General features: G+C 43.9%; 7 protein-coding genes across 12 annotated transcripts; 2 read left to right on the forward strand and 5 right to left on the reverse strand.

Moving 5' to 3' along the window:
- Nucleotides 1–57: 57 nt before the first annotated feature.
- LOC113205411 (uncharacterized) lies at nt 58–2,709 on the reverse strand (the record flags this gene model as incomplete). The annotated part of the gene is given in 8 exon segments (XM_052269615.1): nt 58–238; nt 367–579; nt 658–854; nt 938–1,058; nt 1,148–1,236; nt 1,320–1,413; nt 1,744–2,033; nt 2,130–2,709. Coding segments are annotated over 8 exon segments (1,255 nt in total), but the record flags the coding sequence as incomplete, so codon positions are not given.
- Nucleotides 2,710–2,848: 139 nt separating this feature from the next.
- Nucleotides 2,849–7,455, reverse strand: LOC113205410 (transformer-2 protein homolog alpha). Of its 4 annotated transcripts, none has more exons than XM_026421025.2 (7): nt 7,287–7,455; nt 6,315–6,457; nt 5,762–6,017; nt 5,561–5,689; nt 5,159–5,484; nt 4,821–4,954; nt 2,849–3,574 (listed from the first exon to the last, which is right to left on the reverse strand). In XM_026421025.2, exons 1-7 carry the CDS (start codon nt 7,299–7,301, stop codon nt 3,549–3,551), a joined length of 1,029 nt encoding a protein of 342 aa, XP_026276810.1. In that variant the 5' UTR covers nt 7,302–7,455; the 3' UTR covers nt 2,849–3,548. The 4 variants fall into 4 exon arrangements, with proteins under 4 accessions (XP_026276810.1, XP_026276813.1, XP_026276808.1 ...); XM_026421028.2 differs by lacking the exon at nt 7,287–7,455 and adding an exon at nt 6,903–6,921; XM_026421023.2 differs by lacking the exon at nt 7,287–7,455 and adding an exon at nt 6,611–6,862.
- Nucleotides 7,456–7,810: 355 nt separating this feature from the next.
- LOC113205406 (eukaryotic translation initiation factor 3 subunit D) lies at nt 7,811–10,979 on the forward strand. Its single transcript, XM_026421016.2, has 10 exons — nt 7,811–8,181; nt 8,612–8,657; nt 8,738–8,957; nt 9,052–9,237; nt 9,318–9,729; nt 9,808–10,017; nt 10,099–10,241; nt 10,324–10,516; nt 10,604–10,676; nt 10,744–10,979. The coding sequence occupies exons 1-10, from the start codon at nt 8,032–8,034 to the stop codon at nt 10,800–10,802; spliced, it is 1,692 nt and encodes a 563-aa protein (XP_026276801.1). The 5' UTR covers nt 7,811–8,031; the 3' UTR covers nt 10,803–10,979.
- A 156-nt stretch (nt 10,980–11,135) lies between these two features.
- LOC113205407 (protein male-specific lethal-3) lies at nt 11,136–14,362 on the reverse strand. The gene is made up of 12 exons (XM_026421017.2): nt 14,106–14,362; nt 13,575–13,643; nt 13,361–13,470; nt 13,025–13,271; nt 12,781–12,945; nt 12,505–12,686; nt 12,262–12,420; nt 12,021–12,172; nt 11,821–11,926; nt 11,491–11,726; nt 11,334–11,418; nt 11,136–11,266 (listed from the first exon to the last, which is right to left on the reverse strand). The coding sequence occupies exons 1-12, from the start codon at nt 14,205–14,207 to the stop codon at nt 11,191–11,193; spliced, it is 1,689 nt and encodes a 562-aa protein (XP_026276802.1). The 5' UTR covers nt 14,208–14,362; the 3' UTR covers nt 11,136–11,190.
- A 100-nt stretch (nt 14,363–14,462) lies between these two features.
- Nucleotides 14,463–16,959, forward strand: LOC113205408 (CDP-diacylglycerol--glycerol-3-phosphate 3-phosphatidyltransferase, mitochondrial). Of its 3 annotated transcripts, none has more exons than XM_026421019.2 (8): nt 14,463–14,644; nt 14,898–15,216; nt 15,294–15,440; nt 15,524–15,651; nt 15,729–16,012; nt 16,084–16,292; nt 16,368–16,593; nt 16,675–16,959. In XM_026421019.2, the coding sequence occupies exons 1-8, from the start codon at nt 14,613–14,615 to the stop codon at nt 16,875–16,877; spliced, it is 1,548 nt and encodes a 515-aa protein (XP_026276804.1). In that variant the 5' UTR covers nt 14,463–14,612; the 3' UTR covers nt 16,878–16,959. The 3 variants fall into 3 exon arrangements, with proteins under 3 accessions (XP_026276804.1, XP_026276805.1, XP_026276806.1); XM_026421020.2 differs by having other exon boundaries at nt 16,087–16,292; XM_026421021.2 differs by having other exon boundaries at nt 14,910–15,216.
- LOC113205409 (probable enoyl-CoA hydratase, mitochondrial) lies at nt 16,939–18,867 on the reverse strand. Its single transcript, XM_026421022.2, has 6 exons — nt 18,598–18,867; nt 18,185–18,388; nt 17,984–18,108; nt 17,685–17,889; nt 17,483–17,602; nt 16,939–17,333 (listed from the first exon to the last, which is right to left on the reverse strand). The coding sequence occupies exons 1-6, from the start codon at nt 18,686–18,688 to the stop codon at nt 17,200–17,202; spliced, it is 879 nt and encodes a 292-aa protein (XP_026276807.1). The 5' UTR covers nt 18,689–18,867; the 3' UTR covers nt 16,939–17,199.
- A 222-nt stretch (nt 18,868–19,089) lies between these two features.
- Nucleotides 19,090–20,650, reverse strand: LOC113205390 (uncharacterized). The gene is made up of 3 exons (XM_026420991.2): nt 20,482–20,650; nt 19,701–19,813; nt 19,090–19,608 (listed from the first exon to the last, which is right to left on the reverse strand). Exons 1-3 carry the CDS (start codon nt 20,561–20,563, stop codon nt 19,342–19,344), a joined length of 462 nt encoding a protein of 153 aa, XP_026276776.1. The 5' UTR covers nt 20,564–20,650; the 3' UTR covers nt 19,090–19,341.
- Nucleotides 20,651–22,056: the final 1,406 nt, after the last annotated feature.

The raw sequence follows: 22,056 nt of genomic DNA on the forward strand, positions 1-22,056 counted from the left end.
TACAACATAAAAACTCAACCACCTTTAAAACAAGTGATTTAAAAAATTGGTACCAACATAAATACTGTAAAGAAGCAAGAGTGCCTTGTTGAATAATTTGTTTTCTTTCTTTGTTGAATCCTCTGCTAATAACTCCACTTTTTGCTAACTGTCTACGAGTGTTGTAATACTTTGAAGTAAGTTTTCCTTTGCCACCAGGGCGTTCTCCATAAGAGCGGTCGTTTGCAAAATAGGTATCCTGCAAATAAAAAAATAAAAAGTGTTTTAAAAATATCCAAAATACCAGATGAAGTAAAATAAGCAGATAATAATTTATTTATTTTTAAATTGCATGTAGCGTCAAAGTCAACACTCATATGAACTTACCTCATTCTCTCCAGGAAACAGGGCGACAATAGTCTCAGCTATTTCTTGAAATCTCTGACTTGTGATTCTCCTGTTAAAATCTTCTCTAAGTTCTTCAGCAATAATAAGATCAGTGAGCGTCTGTCGAGAAGGACCATCTAAAGCACCTTTTTGTTGGTACAATGATAAAATCATCTTGCCCTTGCTAGAGGCATTCAGCAGGGCTTCTAGATCCTGTTCATAAAAACAATTGATGTGTTAAATGCATTGGTTAGAGAATGACTAAAGTAAGTCGATAAGGTAGCCTCTCACCAGTTTCTCCTCTCTGCTTCGCTTGGCTCTAGGGGCGCTCGAGGTGGCGCTACAGTGGGCGCTCGGTAGGGCATCCTGGGCTGGCGACGCGAACACCCCGGGGCTGTCTGGACCATAGTGATGAGGACCAAAACCATCCTCGCCCTGATGCTGCAGGGGTGCCGGCGCCGAGCTCGCGAACATAAAGCTAGGCACCTCTGGAAAGGGGCGATGATTTGACAATTACTAATCAATGGGGAAAGCCCCGTGAGCGAGCAGAAGGGATGGTAATGAAACTCACCGACGAACTCCTGAACGGAGAGGCTGATGCGCCCCTCCAGCTGGAACCTGGGCCCCTTGCGGGGGTCGGAAGAAACCGAATCGCCTCGACCAACGTCCGCCTCTGATGGCACGTCGTCGTCCTACAGGACAACGTAAAGGAATCAAATTAACAAGAGGGACCCGTGGAGAGAAAGGGGGGGGGGGGGGGGGGCACCGGCGAATTACTCACAATGAGCTCGGTCTTGATAGATCCTTGGTTCAAGAACGCGGAGCCCCTGGTCGTGGACGTTGAGATGAAGCCGTTCGCAGCAAGCCACCCTTAAGAGACACACACATACAGGGCGAAAATATAGTTTGAGTTGAAACTGGGATTTGCCGCCTCGATAACCACGAAAACTCACCAGAGGACGAGTCGCCGTCATCATAAGTGATCTTGCCCTCCAGGAACACGCTCACTTCCTTCTTGGCGTCCACACTCGACGGCCCGGCCTGCGACTATGGGAGTTGTTAGGGAAATAACATGGAGCGGGGTCCAAGGTGAGAAGGTGTATGGTAATCTCCATTAGCCTGCCCCCACAATGAACATCCCCCGAGCTGACGCGAGGAAACATGAGGCTTCGAACGTCATTCTCTGGCCTCAAGTTCCCCCTAGCGGCCCTAGTTCCCCCACTTGGGACGCTCTGGCCTGGGTGGGCCCCACGCCCCAGCTGTCTGGCGGGTTGGCCTACCCAGCGCGTGGCAGGCGCTATCACCAGCGTCGCCCCCCGTTCAACGCTCATAAATGACAATGAGACTTGTAGAGACACCTTTACAACTTCCTCATACCTGGTCCGCACCCAGCTCCGCGACCCCTAACGAGAGCTTGACGGCGGGGGTGAAGGGGGCGCGTTCCAGCTGGGGCCGCGCCGGTGCGGGGTTGTTAGCCCTCGGCGCCGGCTGGCCGAGTGCGCCAGGGGTGAGCGGGGGCGCGGGGGAGGCGGAGGGGGTCGGGAAACCCGCCTCACTCCAGGTCCGCCACCCTCTCAGGAACTTGCAGCGCGGCCCGATCATGGGCACCAACTCCGTGATGACGTCCTCGCTGAACGAACGCAGGGCGTCGAAGTCCACCTCTTGCTCTGGGCAAGAAGAAAATAGTTGTTGTAAACACAGATGAACACACGACGTGCCACGCTCACAACAAATTAGTTGATTTCGACCGAACCAGGACATACCTATGCAACGATCCAAAAGCTGTGGGACTCCCCATCGCTTCAGCAGCTCCTCCACAAGCCCGTCAGCCATTTGAAAGCCGGATTTTCAAAATATGTGCAAGTTTTCCTCGACACCGCGCCTGAGCAGCGCGCGTAGCCTCCTCCCTCGGAAAGGCAGCCAGCGGCACTAAGCTGGGCCCAGCCATTTGTGCTGCTCGGAGCCATTCGGTTTGCCTTCGGCATCGTTCGGCTTTGCTCGGCCAACAAGCGCACTTGCTGGCTCAGCGTCCGCCTCACGGGCTCGACACCGCAGCGCGCCCGCGCCGTGTCGAGCCGCTCCGATACAACTGCAACAGCAGCGGCGCGAGCGTGAGGGGAGCGGAGGGGCGTAGAGACCAAACTTCGGTCATAGCCCGCCTTGCCGTGCCCAAGGTCGATCAATACCCCGCCCTCCCTTCCACTCCGCCTCAGCTTGGCTGCACCAGCAAAACTGCGGAAAGGGCGCCAAACCGGCCTCTTCGGGCCTCATAACACTGCTAAACGACATTGTATGAACAAGTGTTGTTTGGTGGTGAAAGGTGTAGCAATTTAATTGTGTATCATACATCTCACGCAGCCACATTGTGGCAAACCAAAATGTGTAACTGGTCACCAACATAATTTGTTTGAAACTCTGCACATTGGTAACTCAAAGTGCCAAAATGTGTTCATGAGGGTGCAAGGGTGAGAAAACAAGAATATAATGAGAAAGTAATTTATTGACTTTGGCTGAAATCATACCATGAAAATGGTGAGATCCTGTTCCGCAAACACGGCCATCCTGACAAAGCACTAGGTTTCCAAACACCTGGCAAGTGGGGAATTACACACCTTAGCTATGAATTCGATCACCTTAAAATTCACAGCACCGCTCCTTAATTTGGAGGTAGCATTGAAATTCACTTAGAGCCACTTGCCGAAGTATTTGTGTAACAGTTATGGCATAAAGCAAAGGAATTCAGGATGAGTTGACTTACCACAGAAAATGAAGTCAAATTCAAAGAAATGTTAAGGAAAAAATCAAATAAAAGACTTGCACCTTAGCACACCCCTTTCTGGTCTTTTAAAGCTTAGCCCCAAAATTTGGTGAAGTGCAAAAAATGACTCCTAACTTCCTACTGACTGGTCTGTTTCAAGTGACTTGGTCTAACGCAAAAAGAAAAAGAAAGGAAATGAAAAGGAAATAACCAACCCTCTTCCTGATTAGCCCTGAAAAGATGGCTTCAGTCTTGAACTACTTTACATCTTCAGAATTGAACTTGAATTTTGTTTTCTTTCTTCAAACTTCAACCAGCAAGATGATAGTTTCGCCCACACAGGGTCTCGCGAGCTTCCGAAGTCAACTTGACTTGATTTCATTCTTGCCCCAGAGAACGTGCTAGTGTGCTCAAACTTCTAACTTCATCCAATACCTCTTGCTTCATAACCTTACAAAAATAAAAACAAACAACCAGGTTAGTATGTGCCATAAGACAAACTTTATTCTAAACTATGTACAATCCTTCCATAAATCATGGGGACCTCAGTATAAAACTGGCATGAGCGTAGTGCATTGGGGAAGAGTCGCACACTACAAATAGTAAATGCTCACAGTCTAACTATGAATTTATATATGTACTGCTGACTCAGCAAGTACAAACAGAAATGACAATGATGATGAGACAGGACATAAAAATTAATTCATTTTCCATCTAGACCTTGAATTTAAGTAAAAACTTCAAAGAGAATAACATGAGTGTGCTGAGAAGGATGATAGCAAAAAACCCCTGTCAATATTTTGCTTAAAATATAGTGGGGTAGTCAAAATGAGGGAAAAGGGGGAATGGTGATGGAAGATGCCTAATGAGGCTTAAACTAACTGAAACCATTCCCCAAACAACTAGTCTCATAAATCTAAACATATCAGTACGAATAGCTAGGTAATTCCTTACAACAGTGCAAGTCAAAATGTTACATTAACATTTAAACTGAAAATTAGAAAGCAATTGAACTGGAGTTCCACTTTTAAAGTTGCTGGCTGCACCGGGGCCCTTAATATCGACCTGAAATTAGTGTAACCCACAGTTAGACAAAAATACATCACTTAATGGTACAACAAAAGCAAAGATAAAAAATAAAAGTCCACTACCAAAAATATTTTTTTGAAAAGGTAAAGGTTGGTATGAAAGAGGTCATGAAAACTTATTAGGAAGTTCAGAAGCTAGTCAGGAATTTAGAAAGATTAGGCAAATATTGCTGGACATTGAGGCAATCCAGGGAGATGCAATTGAAGAGAAACCGAACAGGGATCAGACCCAGGAAAAGAAAATGGAGTCTTGATTTTTTCTTCAGACTTTGGATGCTTCATAATAGGCTGATGAAAATTAAGTTTCAAAATACTGAAAGATCCTTAAATCTTGAGTTAATCAGTCTTCAATACCTTGTAATTAAAAGAAAATTCCTATGAGTGTGCTACACCACATGAATAAGGAAGATATGGGCATAATCCAGTTTGCAACAATGATCTTTCTTATGGATCCAATGGAGACTCACCTTGGGCACAAAAGGCATTGTGGCAAACTGATATCCATGTCCAAAGATTCCCAATGATTACAGTGCCACACCAAAAAGCAAAGCTTGACCATTGAGATGGACCTCAAATTAGTGTAGTGGAGCATTAAGGAGGCTACTTACGTGGAGAGTACGACCGGGAGTGAGAGCGTTCATACCGCCGTCTACGACTATAGTACGGTGAGGGTGATCGGTCTCTGTAACTGCCTCGGTAGCCACCGCCTCCGCCGCCGCCACCGCCACCACCATAGTAGTCCCTGCAACATAATTGACCCATTACAGAACTGCTCAGATGAAATGTGCAAAATTTAGCCCATGACAAACAACTTCCTCCCAGTTAATCATTAATGAACCCAGTATACGACCAAGTGTATGCGAGACCTCATGAGGTAGAAATCTACGTCAGCAAATGGCAATGCCCACCAGGTACTTAAATGCAACGAGTGAAACTGGATACATACCCTCCGCGCCCACCGCCTCCTCGGCCGCCTCTGCCTCCACCACCGCCTCTCTCGCGCCTGTCTCCTCTGTCGCTCCTATCGCCGCCGCCTCCGCCACCACCGCCGCCATCGTCGTCACCACCTCTCCACCCCCTCTCTGGTGCACTGCGGTAAGTAGGCTTGCCCATGTAAATGCCAGGTGTGGGAGTGTGAGCACGTTGTGTTATAGAGAAGTCAACTCTGATGCGTCTTCCATCAATTTCCATTCCAGAACACTGCTCCTTGGCTGCTTTAGCATCTTCATGGCTCTCAAAGTAAACAAATGAGAAACCACGAGATCGACCAGTCTAAATAAGGAAAAAAGTGAGTTTAGTTTGGTGGCTGTATTAATGATGCATGAAATTAGGTTAAGCAAAATCTTACCTTAGCATCAATAACCACTTGTACTCTTTCAACAGGACCATACTGAGAGAAAATGTGATGCATTTGTTGTTCAGTGGTGTAAATGCTCAAGCCAAAGACACCCAGACAGCGGCTTGGTTGAGGGTTGTCCTGAAAATAAAATTGTTAAATCTCCAGAGGAACAAAATGAGCGAACTAGAGTAAAAGTCGATGCAAACTTACTCTATTGCCAACATGTCTGCGTCTGTTTGACATAGGACTCCTGGAGTGACTGCGATAGAATTCCTTCCGACGATCGCTATAGCCTCCATAGTACCTGCTACTGCTTCCTCTACCAGGACCACCTCTTGGACTGTATGAACGAGATCTTGAGTGAGAATACTTTGCTCTGTAACCACGTCGGGGTGAGCGTGACCTTGTTCTGGATCTCCGGCGGTATGAAGACATCCTTCGAGACTTGCCAGGAGATGTGGGGCTCCTGCAAGAAGTTATAAATTGGTAAGAAGGAAAAATAGTGATAGTATTCGTTACACAAACATTTTAAGATCAGTTGTTATATTTCAATCAAACTTTTCTGAAGTCTAACATGTAAAAAACCATCATGTCAAGAGGTGAACAATTGTTGCGCACCTAATGTCAATTTGGCAGAAACACCAGACCAGAGACTTGATCAGTGAGAATTTGTCAGTCACATTATCAGAAGTCTAACATGTAAAATCCATCATTTCAAGTCTGATCATGGTTTTTCCCAACGGAAGTCATTGAGATTACTCACCTAGATCGAGAGAAATCTCTGGTCTTGCGTGCCCCACGATCCCCCGACAAGGAACGACTGCGGTCCCTTGATCTAGACCTACTGTGGGGAGATGGACTCCTCACAATGGGCTTGGGGCTGTGGTTGGACTGGTCAGGGCTGCCCTGTGAATGAAAAGAAAATATAGGTGAGACAGATGCAAATGAACAGAAAACGATAGTCGAGGCCAACTACTGAAATTAAACATGACTGAAGAGGGCCCATACAACGGGCATCAAACAATGGTATCTCGACCTCGGCAACCATCATAACCCTACTTCATGGCGACTACGACGTTCTCCTCCGCGTCTCTGCTTCATGCTTCCGGAAAATCTAACCTGGCCGTCAGATTCTTCAGAATACTCAGAAAGGATACGAAGGGCGAAAGAAACTATCGGTTGAAAATCACCCAGAAGACAACTCTAACCGAGCCCTATGAACACGGCTAGATTAGCAGTTAGTCACTGCCACAGGCAGGGAGCAGTCCGGTCAACAAACACGTCTCCAAGGAAATTGGCGTCGGCGTAGGCTTCGGGGGGTCAACTTCCGATCAATTCATGTCGCAAATACCACAGCTCCCGGTCCTCCCGGTGCGGCGGCAGGCCCCCCCCGCGAGCAACGCACCGGGGTTGGGCCTCAACGGTCGGTGACGCAATGCCATCGCTTGATATTTGCGACTCGGCTCGGCAGACGAAAATAGACGCCGGAAAGCGCACTGGCGACAGAGACATGCATCCACGGCAAGTGTGGGTGGAATGCAAATCGTGGCGAAGATGTGGTCAGAGCTGCATACCGCGCGGGGCAGGCGATAAAGTATCGGCGGGAAAAGGGCAGACGCAATACACAAACGTGGTCTGAACAAGGGGGTGATCAATACATTTCGGCGACCGAGCCGGGATCCCGAGCAGTTACACCCGAACGGCGCAACGCCGTGCAGCACTTTCGCTGACTTACCTCACGGTCACTCATGCCGCGTAAAGTTAAGGCTCGCCTCAAGTGGAAAAATAACTAAATCCGCAGTTCCAGTCGAGAGAACGCAGCACGTTTCGTCAAGTCTCCGAGCATCCGACGCCATGCACTCCTGCACTGCTGTGATTCGGTTAGAGCGATCTTAAGTTGTGGTTCCGTTTCCGTCCGTGGCCTTGTATAAAATACTGAGAGGAGGATCTGGTTCAGGTTTGACAAAGGCTATAGCTTGTGGCGCGAGCTTTAAAAAGCAAATGCAGATTCCGGCACGAAAAGAATGAACGGAAATACATAACAGCATGCAAGAAGACTGCCTGAGGTATTCAAAGGTAGAAAAATATATTGAGGTTCTTTTTCTCCTAATTTGGAGGCGATAATTATGTACAAACCATGAAATATATCTTTCACGACAAATGTTCTCATACATCGCTAGTATGAGAAACTCCCTAAACTTCGGTAGGACACAAGAAATTGCGTGTAAGCAATTTAAATATCCTTGAACAGCGCCAGGTCGTGTAAATGAGTTGTTCGGAGGAATTGAAACCGGTTTATTTTGAGAGTAACGAGTATTGTTTAAAACGGAAAGCTCTCCCCTACGTTAACACAACTTTTGCGGGCATGTTGGTACAATGATGGCCATGCCGCCGTCGGCTTCCTTCCGGCTGCTGCCAGTGAACGAGTCCCACTTTGTATTTACACCATATTGTGAAGTTTTTTGAAATTTGTGCCGAAAATGCCGGAGGAAGGGTCGAACGATGAAGTGGCCCACTTCAGGGCTCCTGAAATTCAACACAATTCTACAGGATGGGGCCCCTGTGATATGCCAGACCAATTTAAGGATATGCCGTACCAGCCTTTCTCCAAGGCAGACCGTCTAGGCAAGGTAAATACAGATTTGTTTTCAATCTTATCCGACCGGTGCTCACATATTTTTGAAGACTAAGTCTTCGTGGTCCTTACGATCCGGGCCATACTAGTGTTATGAAGTTGTTGTCATCAAAATATCGGTGTTCCTTAAACCTAACCCTACTTTTGGCTGCCAGACACGTATGCCACTTGACGTATTTTCTATGAACTACCCATTAACACTTCAATATTCGCAATCCTTCACAATTTACCAGTGTTACCCTCACCTAATTCGCACTCATCACAACTCCCCATTGTTGCCCATGGTGGCATCTTAACTAGCTGAGTTCAAATGACAACCATCCATTCTCTTATCACTTGCTGCTGTCTAGTGTTTTAGACTACTAATCAAATATGTCATAACATTTTATAATTTTAATCTTTTATTTTCATATTTTCAATTTTAGATTTCTGATTGGACTGGTGCAGCATTTCAGGACAAGAAATATACTAGTAAGACATGTTAAATGTTATATCATTCTATTGCTTCAACATTTTCAATCTGATTTAATATTATATGTGTTCTCCCATAGGTAAATATCAATCTCAGTTTGGTTCTGGTAGCCAGTATGCATACTACCATGATGAAGATGAAAGTACTTTCCATTTGGTGGATACTGCAAGGGTACAAAAGCCCCCATATCAAAGAGGTCGGTTCTTGCGTAACCAGCGCAACATGCGCGGCCGCGGTGGCGGTAGAGGTGCTCAGAATCAGTTCCAGCAGCTTGGCAAGGGCTTAAAGTCCAGAGAAAGGTACGTCTGAAGTTACAATGGGGTTTAAATGTATTAATTAACCTTCTATGTAAGTATCTGTAATTGAAAATGCCCTTACTTTCTATCAAATTAGGGAACGTAAGGGTCAGGTCAGGAAGTGGAATAAGAATCAGGGCATGCGTAATAACAAGAATCAACCCCCAATCAAGAATCGGGATGCTTCTGTCACTGTCAGACCTGACTGGGTCACCATTGAGGAGATGGACTTCCCCAGGCTTGCTAAATTGTCTCTTCCTAATGTCAAGGATGCTGATGATGTGTAAGTGAAATGATAATTTCTGTTACCATATTTACTGTGCAATCATTGTGTGTGTAAATGGCTAATTTTGTATCCTCTAGACTTTGCTGTGGCTCACTGGAGTATTATGATAAGACATATGACCGTGTCAATGTGAAGAATGAGAAGCCTCTTCAGCGAATTGATCGTGTGTTTCACACTGTCACTACTACTGATGACCCTGTTGTCCGTAAATTATCAAAGACAGAGGGCAATGTTTATGCTACGGATGCTATTCTTGCCACTCTCATGTGCTGTACTCGCTCCAACTATTCTTGGGACATAGTAATTGATAAAATTGGTGACAAACTTTTCTTTGACAAGAGAGATAATACTGAGTTTGATTTGCTAACTGTGAATGAGACATCTGTTGAACCTCCTCAAGATGATGGAAACAGCCTAAACTCTCCTCGCAATCTTGCTCTGGAAGCAACTTTCATTAACCACAATTTCTCTCAGCAAGTTCTGAAGACGGTATGTACACATCGGTTGAGGATGTTGCTACTTCTGATTTAACTTTATTTTAATCTTATTTTTGTTTAAATTTTCAAGAATGAAGCACGCTTCAAATTCAGCGAAGCTAATCCCTTTATCACGGATGAGGAAGGAGAAGTTGCCTCTGTGGCCTACCGGTACAGAAAGTGGGACCTTGGTGGTGGAGTTGTTTTGGTCTGTCGATGTGAACATGATGCTGTTATGACAGGACCCAATGGTGAAACACAATTCTTCACTATCAAGGCTCTAAATGAATGGGACTCCAAGGTATATCATCATTCTCTATTATCATTTAAATTAAATATAACAGTTGTGTGAAGTTCACTATGATTTTGCCAATGCTCACAGCTTTCTGGCGGAGTAGAATGGAGGCAGAAACTGGACACCCAGCGAGGTGCTGTCCTTGCTAATGAATTGAGGAACAATGCTTGTAAGCTGGCTAAGTGGACTGTACAAGCACTGCTTGCCGGATCTGATCAGATCAAGTTTGGGTAAGTTTTTTTTTTCTCTTTTTAATTTAAATGTGAAAATGTTTTTGATTTGTTTTTTCCTAATGACCTATATTTTTTACAGTTATGTTTCTCGTGCCCATGTGCGGGACTCTTCTAAGCACGTCATTTTGGGAACACAACAATACAAACCTAATGAATTTGCTGCCCAGATTAATCTGAATATGGACAATGCTTGGGGTATTCTTCGTTGTATTGTTGATCTTGTTATGAAGCAGAAGGATGGAAAGTTCCTGATCATGAAAGATCCGAACAAGGTAAATATATGCTAAAAGTTGTAGTAGATAATCAGTATTATCAGCTAAAATTATACCTAACTGATGTAAATTTTTTATTGCTTCTAGCCCATGATTCGTTTGTATGACATCCCGGACAACACTTTCGACTCGGAAACTGAGGATGCCGATGATGATGATGGTGAGTATTGTAGAATTTAGTTTTATTAATTTAATTATGTTATCTAATTAGTATTGGTTTGTTGCAGAACCTGCTGTTGAAACATTCCAGCCACCTTACAATTATGCAAACAACCAGAGAGTGTAAAATGGAGCAGCTAGAACTTCACTAGTGTGTAAGACATCAAATAGTAACATCAATTGTGGTTGAATGAGGAATCATAAAATGTCATCAGGCAGACAAGAAAAGCTGTTGAAAGGTGTTGTGGTCATATACTGTATTGTTTCAGTACTCTTCTAATAAATCATATTCAGCTTCCCTGTTCATCTTTGATCTATAATTTTGAAAGAAACATTTATTTTAAGTTGGTCCCAGCAAAATTAATTCATACCATTTGATATCATTGGTTTTTTACTCAATCACTCACTTAGTGTTGTAAACAGAAAGGATTAGGAAAGCAAATCAAAGCTCAAGAGGAAATTTTAATAAAAATGATTCAGTTCTTTATTTAAGTGTAGCTTATTAGCTTTTTACATTAGTTTGCAGGAGGTACATGAGGGTTCTCTTTATAATTATGGTCTGCGAACCATTCTGTATGTTCCTCAAGATATCTGTAAAGTAACAACTAGTTAAACTCCTGTCCTTGAAGAATACAGCATGTGAATAATCTTAACTCACCCCATGAACGTTTCAAGATGTGAAGTCAAAACTTTAAGTTTACTGCTAGGCATATTTCCTGTGTACAGTAAATCCGGGAGCCGAACTACAAAATAAGAACAAAGATTATTTAACAACTGAGTAGGAGAGTCCAAAATAATGGTGGCAAAGCACTAACCAAAGAGTCTTGCAAGGTGTGTGGCTCCATATATTAATGATGGAAGTGATGGAGCCTCATTGCTAGATGATGTTGGTACAAGATGCCATGTCATAACTTGGGTTAATATCGCGTTACTTTGGGGTGTCATTATATCAGATGTTTTCGGGGGGGAGGTCCCAGTTGGTACACTTTGTACAGAGTTTGGAGGTGCTGATGGTGATGCTGCAGGGCTTTGAGAACTACTGCTAGGCAAACTGAAATTAAACAACATGTGTTTGTCAGCTAAATGACATACCTAGCTGAATTTAAATTATGTACTTTAATGAAGAAGTTATCCAAAACTCAAACCTGGAAATTGAACAAGGAACAGCAGAAGGCGTTTCACTTGTTGAAGGTCCAGCTGCAGTTACATCAGGAACAGGGCGGTGAGACGAACGTAGACTGCGTTTGCGATCTGTTAAGAAGGAAATTAAAAAAACAAAAACATAAATGTTGGGCAGAGTTTTAAAAAATTAAGTTATTGACAGTATGTATTGATGTGTGCATACTTTCTCCCACAGTTGCACTTGGTTCCTCAGTTGATGCCCGGCCTGGTGGGCTAGGAATTGGCAGTTTTGATTTCTCTTTCTGGTCATGGTCAGCAGCTAAGTCACTTGATGGTTCCATTTTAATATTTTCACTCTCTCCTTCTCCTCCACTTCTAATAAAACATATGAAATGGAAAAAGATCTGTCTCACTTGTGTAAAATACCAGTTTGGCCTGCACAATTCACAAAATTAGCAACTTACTCTGGTTCTCTTTTAGGTGTTAAGGTTTTCTGTGGTGATCCATTCTTTCCGATTAAGTCAGTAAACTGCTCTTTTTCTTGAGAATACAAAAGTAGATCACTAAGAGTAAAGTCAAAATAGACTCGAAGTCCATCAGCTACTTCTTTGCATATATTAAGACTAAAAGGAAAAATGAAATATTAGTTTTGATTCAGTATGCGTACTCAAAATAAAATTGAAATACAACACATAGTAGAAGCATACTTTCGGCAAATAGAATCCAAGTCTTGAGTTTTATTACTATGAATATATTTATAATGGCGCTGACCATTTTTAGAGGATGATGGAGCAGTAGTGCTGCTGTTGCACAACTGATTAACGGCATAGTGTTTCACAAATCCCTCTAGAATCGTCACAATATTCGGCTCTGCTGGTAACTTTAAGAGCTGAAATGAAGAGTGAGCAATGTTAATAAGATTCAAATGTTTTTCTTTCTTTTCCTATACTTTTCAAAATTGTCAGGATGAAACAACTTAATACCTTGTTGTGTTTATTGATAAGTGTGCAATCATGCTCTAACAAACGTTTCAGTCCTAATGATATTTCCATTGGAATGCGTTCTTCCACCACTTCCTCATCGTGGTCTTCTCTTTCCTCACCCTCAGAGGATTCGTCTGAACTACGGTTTCCCCAGGCATTATTCTCCTATAGCATTACAATTGGAATTAGTAAAAGGTTTTAAAAAATCCAAAGGGAAAAATTGGTGGTAAGCTAATACACTTACATCATCTTCATCCCGCTCATCATCATTTTCATCCTCATCCTCATCATGACTCACAGAATCTTGGTCTGAATCAACACTGGCACTTGTACCTGAAGCATTACTGTTACTGGTGGCACTGGCACTGGTGCTAACCCGCCGTCGTCCTTTTTGCCTCTCTAAGGTATCATTGATGCGGTCTGAGAGCTTCCGCCTTCTTTTTGTTCTGTCTTTTCGATACAAGTAAGCACCTCTGCGATAATTTGAACATCTGAAACAAAATAAAATACAAACTTATCAACGTTCAAGCGTATAATATAACAGAGTTACATAGCCATCTCTAGGTTTTTTAAGACTCACAGTTGTAATTGGGCTTTCTGTGCTAAATCTTTCTGTAACTGTCTGTTTTCTTCTGTATCCTTTAAGACAAAATCTTCACTCACACAGCGATCCCAAGAAGAGTTCCAACCCTAAAATCAAATAAGCAAACACAGTTATAAAATTTATACGCAAATCTCAAGCTAAAACTGTACAAAATCAAAGTATAAGTCGAGGGGTGATGACTGAAACTTACTTGAAAGTGAATTAAAAATTCAACTGCCTTCCGTCCCCTCTGGTCTTTGGTTACTTTGACTTCCAGAACCTATTAGTACATAACAATGAATAAATATATAAACTGCTCTTGTTTTCTACAGTAGACAATGAGAAGGCAAGGCGTAGCTTAAAACGTTGAAGGGTGTAGGAATAAAGCATTAACAGAAGTTGTCATCTTTCTAAATTGTCAATAATTGAATAAACCGAGGAGGTGGCGAGGAGTATTTTTGACAACACACAACGAGCTTCCGGAGGTTAGGGCCGCGAATTCCATCACTTGCACAGCATTGGCTAGAAACGCATTCCTGGTAATTACTGATACTATTGTTTAATATGTCAAAATGCCTCCCCCAAACAAAATTCTGATGCTAAAAGTTAACTTTTTGAAGACTTATCAACAGAAATATACAAAGGTGACAGACTGGAGACACAATCGAAGTACCACAAACACCGCACAACGGGGAGTTATCGGCATAAACAAAATACATGCAGGAATTTTAACATTGTGTACCTTAGAATCGTACAAAACTTTGGCTTTAGTAGGATCAGGTTCATAACACAAAACTCGTTCTCCTTCGGTAAATTTGAATTTTGGCCCACGAGTGGAGACCATTTTTCCGCCGTAAACTGAACTTTGTGCAGCCAACTCAATAAACGTTAAACAACAACAACACTCAAATTAAGAGACGGGACTGTCTCTGTATGAGATGAAGCACATGTCATTATAAAGAACTAAAATACAAGTGCACAAATCTTGTGCGAGAAACAGCGGGGCAGTGAAAAAATATCGAGAGCAAACGTCAAATTTTGCTGCATTGCCAACTGTGTTATTTGTCACTTGAACTCGAATATGATTCTAGATCTTCGTACCTAAAGCTTCTGCTATTTCTGGTAATGTTTTGGAAGGAATAGTAGGTTTTTTCCGATTCAGTTTATATTTTTGCTTGACAGCTCACTGTAGGGAACAACTATTGTTTGTCAAACACCACGAAACCAGCTATTATCTTCCCCAGGGCAAATGCAGAAGCTTATACGGAACATTTTTAGGAGGTAAATCAATGTTCTGATGTATGTCTGCTTTATGTTATGTATGCTTCTAAGAATACAAAAGAATATTTTTTATTAAAAAAAAAATTATAGTACAGAAAAGCTTATCTAATTTTTTACATACAACAAGGTATTCTGCTTATCATGCTCATTGTTGTCATATATCCTTGATTAAAATACCTGTCACGACACATGCTTTCTCTGACAGTTTTTGTCACCCAAGGTATGCTCATGTTTCATGGAACATCTCTGTTAGGTCACCCGACAGCTTTATGGTTCCCCCCAAATCTACTGGTGCTCATGAAGAGGGGTCCTTTGCAAAGTCTCAGTTCTACCCCAGATTCGAAGAGGGGTTATCGGCGGAAAAGACAGCCAACCAGTCGGAAATGGCATTATCATTTTACTCATGGCTTCACATGGTAGCCCCTGCATTTCCTGTAAATGCTGATAAAATTCGAATACTAAATGAACCGTCTGAATTTTATGAGACCCTTGTTAACAAATGTAGCAATGCTCATACTAGGATCACATTTTCATCTTTATACCTTGGTACAGGCGACTTAGAAAAGGCTTTGGTAAGTTATTGAATTGCCTGTACCTGATTGCGCACTCTTCACCCTACTTGGTTTATTTATTAATTTTCACTTTTCAGGTTGAAACTATTAAAAAAAGGCTGGTGGATCTGCAAGGCCAGCTGAAAGTGACATTACTGTTTGATCACTGTCGTGGTTCAAGAGGAGCCATTAATTCCAGATCAATGGTAGCACCATTATTGCAGGAGCATCCTTCTTCAGTACAGGTAATGGTTTTACTATGGTTCTAATGGTATTGGTTCTACTGAATTTTACTAGAAATTTAAGAGCAATGGCTGGATTTTTTCAGGTTTCTTTGTATCACACTGTTGCTCTAAGAGGTTTTCTTCGTTTTATTCTTCCTCAACGTTTCAATGAAGTAGTTGGTTTGCAACACATGAAGCTCTATATATTTGATGACTCCCTCATCATTAGTGGGTGAGTTGATTTGAGCAATTATTTGTTGGTTTAGTGGCATTATATAAATGTTTCACATAGGCTGCTTCCTATTTCAGAGCGAATTTAAGTCATGATTACTTCACAAACAGACAAGACAGATACATAGTGATAGAGGATTGTGCAGATTTAGCAGACTTTTATGCTAATTTAATCCAACAAGTTTCTGAATTTTCTTTTAATCTTCTTCCAAATGGCTCTACAACACTCCATCCTTCCTGGTCTCAAGCATGCCATCCATTCGAAGGTGACAAGCAAATGTTCATTGAGGAAGCACGTCAACGTGTGAGGAAAAGCTTTTTTTCATCCATGTCCAAGACAGATAATGCAGCAGTCAAAAAAAGTGAGTTGTATGAACTTTTTTTAAAACTGCATCACAATATCCTCGTTTTCACTTTTTCTATTTTTTTTCAGAAGCTGACACATGGGTTTTTCCTTTAATACAAATGGGCCAGCTGGAAATCCATCATGATTCTGAGGTCACATTAGGCCTTCTGGAGAGGTCACCTACTGGTTCACATGTATATTTAGCTACTGGGTACTTTAATTTGCCAAAAATGTATATGGATACTATTCTAGAAAAGTCAAAAGCTACATTCACCGTTTTGACTGCACATCCTTCGGTGAGGACAATCACAATTTTATTTGTTCGTTAAAGCAAGTTTCAGACCATTTTAATTTTTTTTTGTATGCAACAGACAAATGGGTTCCTTAATGCAAATGGTGTGGCTGGCGGGATACCTGCACTTTATACCCAACTTGCTAAAGAATTTTTTAATAAAGCTTGCAAGCTCCAACAGCAAGACAGGGTGGAAATAAAGGAATATATCCGGCCAGGCTGGACTTACCATGGAAAGGGGCTCTGGTTAACATTACCTGGCCAAAAATTTCCTTCCTTATCCCTAGTTGGTTCACCTAATTTTGGTTTGTACTAGTTTAAAAGGAATTTTGAGAACCAAGAAAATTTCCTTTTCCTTGTTGCTAATGAGATTCTTTTCCTTCTAGGTTCCAGGTCTATAGATAGAGATTTAGAGACACAAATTGCAGTTGTCACATCCAATCCATCATTACAAAAACGATTACAAGAAGAAAGGGATAGACTGTATGAAAAAGGTATTGTAGCTACTAAATCTACATTTTCTAAGGAAGAGAGATTAGTGCCCTTCTGGGTGCTCTGTGTGTCTCGACTCTTCAGAAGACTATTTTAGATAGAAGACTATTTTATTGTGTCAATTATAGCACATTTCCATCAGACAACTGACTCAAAAATAAAAATGCAGACAATTTTAATTGTGACAATTTTGCACATTCACATTGACCAACTGAGATGTAAAAACAGAGTTTAACATAGTATAAAAATAAAATTCACAATATTAGAGAACAATACAACAAGTTTTCAAAATGATAAAGTTATACACAACATACACATGGGGAGTAATACATTGGATGTCACATATGGCACAAACAGTGGAAAATGGTACAGTCTTAACAGTGGCATGAAATGCCAATAATCAGGTACAAGTTCAATATTTAGGTACTGGTCCATTTGGGAGCTCGCTTCTCAACAAAGGCATCCATGCCTTCTTGCTGGTCCTTAGTGGAAAATGTGGCATGGAAAATACGTTTCTCAAAGCTAAGTCCTTCAGCAAGTGAGGTTTCAAAGGCTGAAAAGATAAAACAATGCATGAAGATAGCAGCCTATAACTTGTTTGTTTCATGTCCACACTCCTACACTGATAAGAGTTGACATGTGAAAATAAATTGAGCAACTTAACTTGTATACAAGGTAAAAAAGAATGTCAAGATGAAATACCTTTGTTAACAGACTCCTTGCACAATGCAATAATAAGAGGAGAGTGTGAAGAGATCTTCTCACCAAGCTTGACGGCTTCATCTACTAGTTTATCAGCAGGGAATATTTTGCTCACCAAGCCTAGATATGGAAATCAATTAGTTAACTGCAGACAGTTGTTCAAATTTATTACTTACATCTGTCTGCTGCACTTGTTACTCACCCATTTTCTCTGCCTCCTCGGCAGAGAATTGGTTTCCACTGAGACAAATTTCCATGGCTTTGGACTTGCCACATGAGCGAGCAATGCGTTGGGTGCCACCTGCACCAGGGATGGTTCCAATGGACACCTCAGGCTGGCCAAACCGGGCCTTGTCACCAGCATAAATGATATCGCACATCATAGCCAGTTCACAACCACCACCCAACTAAAAAAAGAAAAATTTGAGATAATTTAACTCAATCAGCCATGGTACTGCCAAGTGCCTAGTATATTAAAAATACTGAACAAAGATCACTCACAGCATAGCCGTTAACAGCAGCAATGACGGGTTTTGAGCATTTTGAGATTTCCTGCCATTCTTGTAACAGTCCACAGGTGATGTTAGAAGCAAAAGTGGTATCCTTCATTTCTTTAATGTCAGCACCTTGAACAACACATTGAGGAATTAGTAAATAAAAGATTGTTGCACGGAAAAAATATTTGAGAGCAGATTGACTTACCTGCAGCAAAAGCTTTTTCGCTTCCAGTTATGACAATCGCACCAATACCAGGAGTTTTGTCCATGAGTTTCACAGCCTTTGCCAAATCAGCCACCAATGCGTCGCATAGTGCATTAAGAGCCTTGGGTCGGTTCAGGCGGATAAGACCAACATTCTTCTTTTCTCCTGCAAGTGATGCTTCCACATACTCGTACTTGGGGATATCTGTTTGGAAAAACTTGCAGCATTAAAATGAGATTTGGAATGTATGATTTGTGTAGTTCAGCATTGTTTTGATGGACGACTGGGTAGAGATTAGGGCAATAATAGTCTGCTATGATAAAGCTTGGATCTAACGCTCCTGATGGCAAGATAAAGGCCATGTCACTGGAGTCCTCAACTAGAAAACCCTCTCGGGTAACTTGCCGGCTCACCTACAGAACTCGCGAATCTCAGGTTTTGTTGGATGCCACGTGTTGCGACGAAGCCTCTGAGGCCGGCGGCAAGTCGTGATGAAAGAGCCATGGTGTTGCGATCAGCTGAACGAGGACAAAGTCACTGAGGCAGAGATCTCAATGGATTGGATCAGCTGCGGAGTCCGGCTGGGTGCGGTACAAAGTACACTACACACAAACGTCAGAGGGGTGTGAGGTCAGTTCGGTCGCGAATGCAGCGCCCTCCCTCTTGTAGCGGAGCCTCTCTGCCGCCAGGGGCGCTAGTAGTGACTCATTCATCTCTCTTGCACTCCTCGGGACCTCGATTCCTTTCCTCCTCCGTCCAACAGAACCTGTTTGTTTGCCCGCTACAGCTGTCAGCGGTGTACGTTGGGTGGCCTATGCACGAGGCGCCCAGACCATTGTCTGGTAGGTTGGGTGGTCTAATCCACAGGAAGGTTTGTAGTAGGGGGAAGGACCACAGACATTAGCTACTTTTTTTGGAAATATTTTTTATTGTTTTTTAATAACTAACACATTTAATGAAAAACTGACATCACATTATTTTGTACAGGATTTCGCTCATAGCACCATAGTTACGTATCGTTCGGTCGTCAAACTTTAGTTTAGCTCAAATGTCTGGTTAAAAAATTCGTTCGTCTGGGTAATCACATGTTTACGTAAATATCCGTAAATTCAGAAATTCTATGTTCGTACCGTCGTTGGCGCTTTGTCTCGCCCCGCTCATTTCTTGCCGCCGTAGCCTCCACTGGAGCTAGAGGACTGTGATGAGGCCTGCGAAGAACTCTGCGAGTAGGAGTTGCCTCCGCCACCGCCATGGGGGTAGCCGCCCCCGCCGCCGCCACACTGACCGCACACGTTGCAGCAGCCGCCTCCGCCGCCGCCCCCGTAGTTACCACCGCCGTAGCCGCCGTATCCACCGTAGCCTCCGTAGCCTCCGCCTCCGTAGCCCTTCTTGAAGGTGGGAGAGCGCTTGGCTCGAGCCTCGGCCTGCAAACGTGGGCACATGGATTGTTGAGGGCTCGCACTTTTCGGTACGCAGAAAGAGCGCTTTATGGGAGCAGGGCTTTTTAAGTACTCACGGGCGTCAGGATGGACGCGAGCTTGCTCTCGGTGGGATGCTCGTCGTAAGTGTGGACGTGCGGGTGGGCGTCGTCGTGGACGTGCTCGTGAGCGTCGACGGCGTGCTCCGCACCTAGACGAAGAGGACAAGAGGCAGCGTGTGTGAGAGAGGGTCGCTTGCAGTACACACAAAGAAGGACGCGCGCGCAGGAGAAGCTCGCGGACAAAAGAAATCTGTCGCCACAGCTAAAATTTTGCTGAAATCGACACGAAAGATAACGAGAAAGTTTTATTGCCACAATAAATAGCTAGCTAAGGCTAACAAACTGTTCGTTCGTATTAAATAACATTTTGTATTCTGAATGACCTGCGCTCGTTACCTTAGCTAGGAGTGGTTTATTTATTGCAGAAACTCAGAATAACTTCCCTGTAAACTATTTGCACTTGCAAAACTCTGGTTGTTGTTTTTAGCAGATGATACCTTAAAAAACCTCTTGACTAAACATAAAGTATATATTAGAAACTTGAAGCTTGCTTTTACTCTCGATAAGGACAGACGACCAATCGGAGACAAGAAAACAATTTATTTGGCGCTAGGGGAATCAGTGAGTTGCTGCCTGTCCGAGCGTTAGTACGCCGAATTACAAAATTGCAAGTAATAACAAGCAGCCATAAACGAAATGACACCTCCATATGAGGGAAAATTAGAAAACAGACATATTCTTAAATTTGCATCATCTGCTTTCAAGATAGATTCTTGATTTATATTTTTTTTCACGTCTATTTAAACACTCTACTTACCGGCGGGGGCGAGCGGGTGCGCGAGGGCGAGCCCCAGGAGGCACAGCGCCAGCGCGGCCAGGCAGGATATCCTCAGCACCATGATGGGATCAGTGTCGTGGTAAGACTGGAGAGCACCGGCACCCGCCCGCGTTTATATATTCATTGTAGTCTTCGCCAAAGATTGCCGCTCAAATTGCGCGCCCGGGGGCCCGGGGGCCCGGCGGCCGCGGCGTTTGGCTTTCCCCGCCGGCGCTCGTGGGAGGCAAAGGGGCGGGGCGAGGCGGGGCGGGGCGCGGCGGGCGATCAGCCGAGCCGACTCGCTTCTCCAGCAGCGAACATGAGGCGCGAGCCAAAGGTCGGGTCGTCGCGGGCCAGCTCAGCGTCGCGGAGAACCCCTTGCTCACACAGGACAGGGCACGGGTGGTTTTTAACTTAACACGAAACTGTCGATCGACAACTTCATGCTACTACTTAAGGGGAGGGAGAGGGGGGGGGGCGACCGGGGTTCCGTGGGGAAGGGGAGCTATATACCCTTCCCCAATTTTCCCTTAGGATGCCTAAAAATAGGCAATTTTCACCATATTTGGATAACTCCTCGGACTAAAGAAATCGCCCCAGCCATCAGATGACTGCCAGGCCTAGAGTGCGGCGCGGGGCTGTGGTCACTGGCTTTGCATTGGCTGCACCAAAAGGGAGTGTCGGCAGCCTCCACCTACGCGAGCTGCTGGCGAGGTGACAGTGGAGTGGACAGTCTTCTCACATTGCGCAACAGATGATGCGCTATGATGGTAAAATGCTCAAAAGTTAAAACTTTTAAAGCTGAAGCGGACGTCAAGTGTATATCAAGTGTCGTGTTCAGAACTAGCACTGCCCGCCTGCCCGGGGGACCCCGGCCCGGGGGTTCCCCTAGCGCTGTTCGTGTCCGCCGTGGGACCCGCCAGTCGTTACTCCATCACCACGAGCATAACTGAATTAGGACTCATCATCTTTCAGCGGTCAGCGCTCGCCACGGACGATACTTTTAGCTCAGAGTGTTTAGACAGGCGACGGTGATCTCATTTCGCCCCTGGCTGGTCTTTGCCTGGGCTCATCCGACGTAACTCGGACTCGGAGTAATTATTCGCAGTTCGTAGGGGGCAATTTTCGTCTACTATCGACTGACCATCGTGGCTGAGAAACGCAGAGTCATAAACAAAAAGCTTTTCAGATAACGCACTCGCCTGGCCGCCCCATCACTACTGACTGGAGGGTGACCTTGCCCGCCAAGCCAAGTACGTCACGAGAGCGTCCTTTGAAGAGGTCTCGAAACAAAACGCACTATATAGCAAAGTGTCTTGTCCCTTTTCCACATCAAAGGGCGGGGAGTTCTTGGGAGTAAAAGAAGGGGCACGCCGGCGTGGCAGCAGCAGCAGCAGCAGCAGCAGCAGCATAGCATGGACGAGCGCCATCCGCAGGCCGTTCACACCGGCAAAGGTTTCGGCCGCGCGAAGCACAACAAAAATAATGGTCAAATCGGGCCCACCGCGCTCGCAGCTCGCACCGCGGGGCCCCGCAAGGAGCTGGGATGAGTTGGGGGCGGGGTTTGAAGGGGAG

Source organism: Frankliniella occidentalis, unplaced genomic scaffold, assembly GCF_000697945.3.
Source record: "Frankliniella occidentalis isolate FOCC.00 unplaced genomic scaffold, Focc_3.1 Scaffold97, whole genome shotgun sequence".
Taxonomy (NCBI): Eukaryota; Metazoa; Arthropoda; class Insecta; order Thysanoptera; family Thripidae; genus Frankliniella; species Frankliniella occidentalis.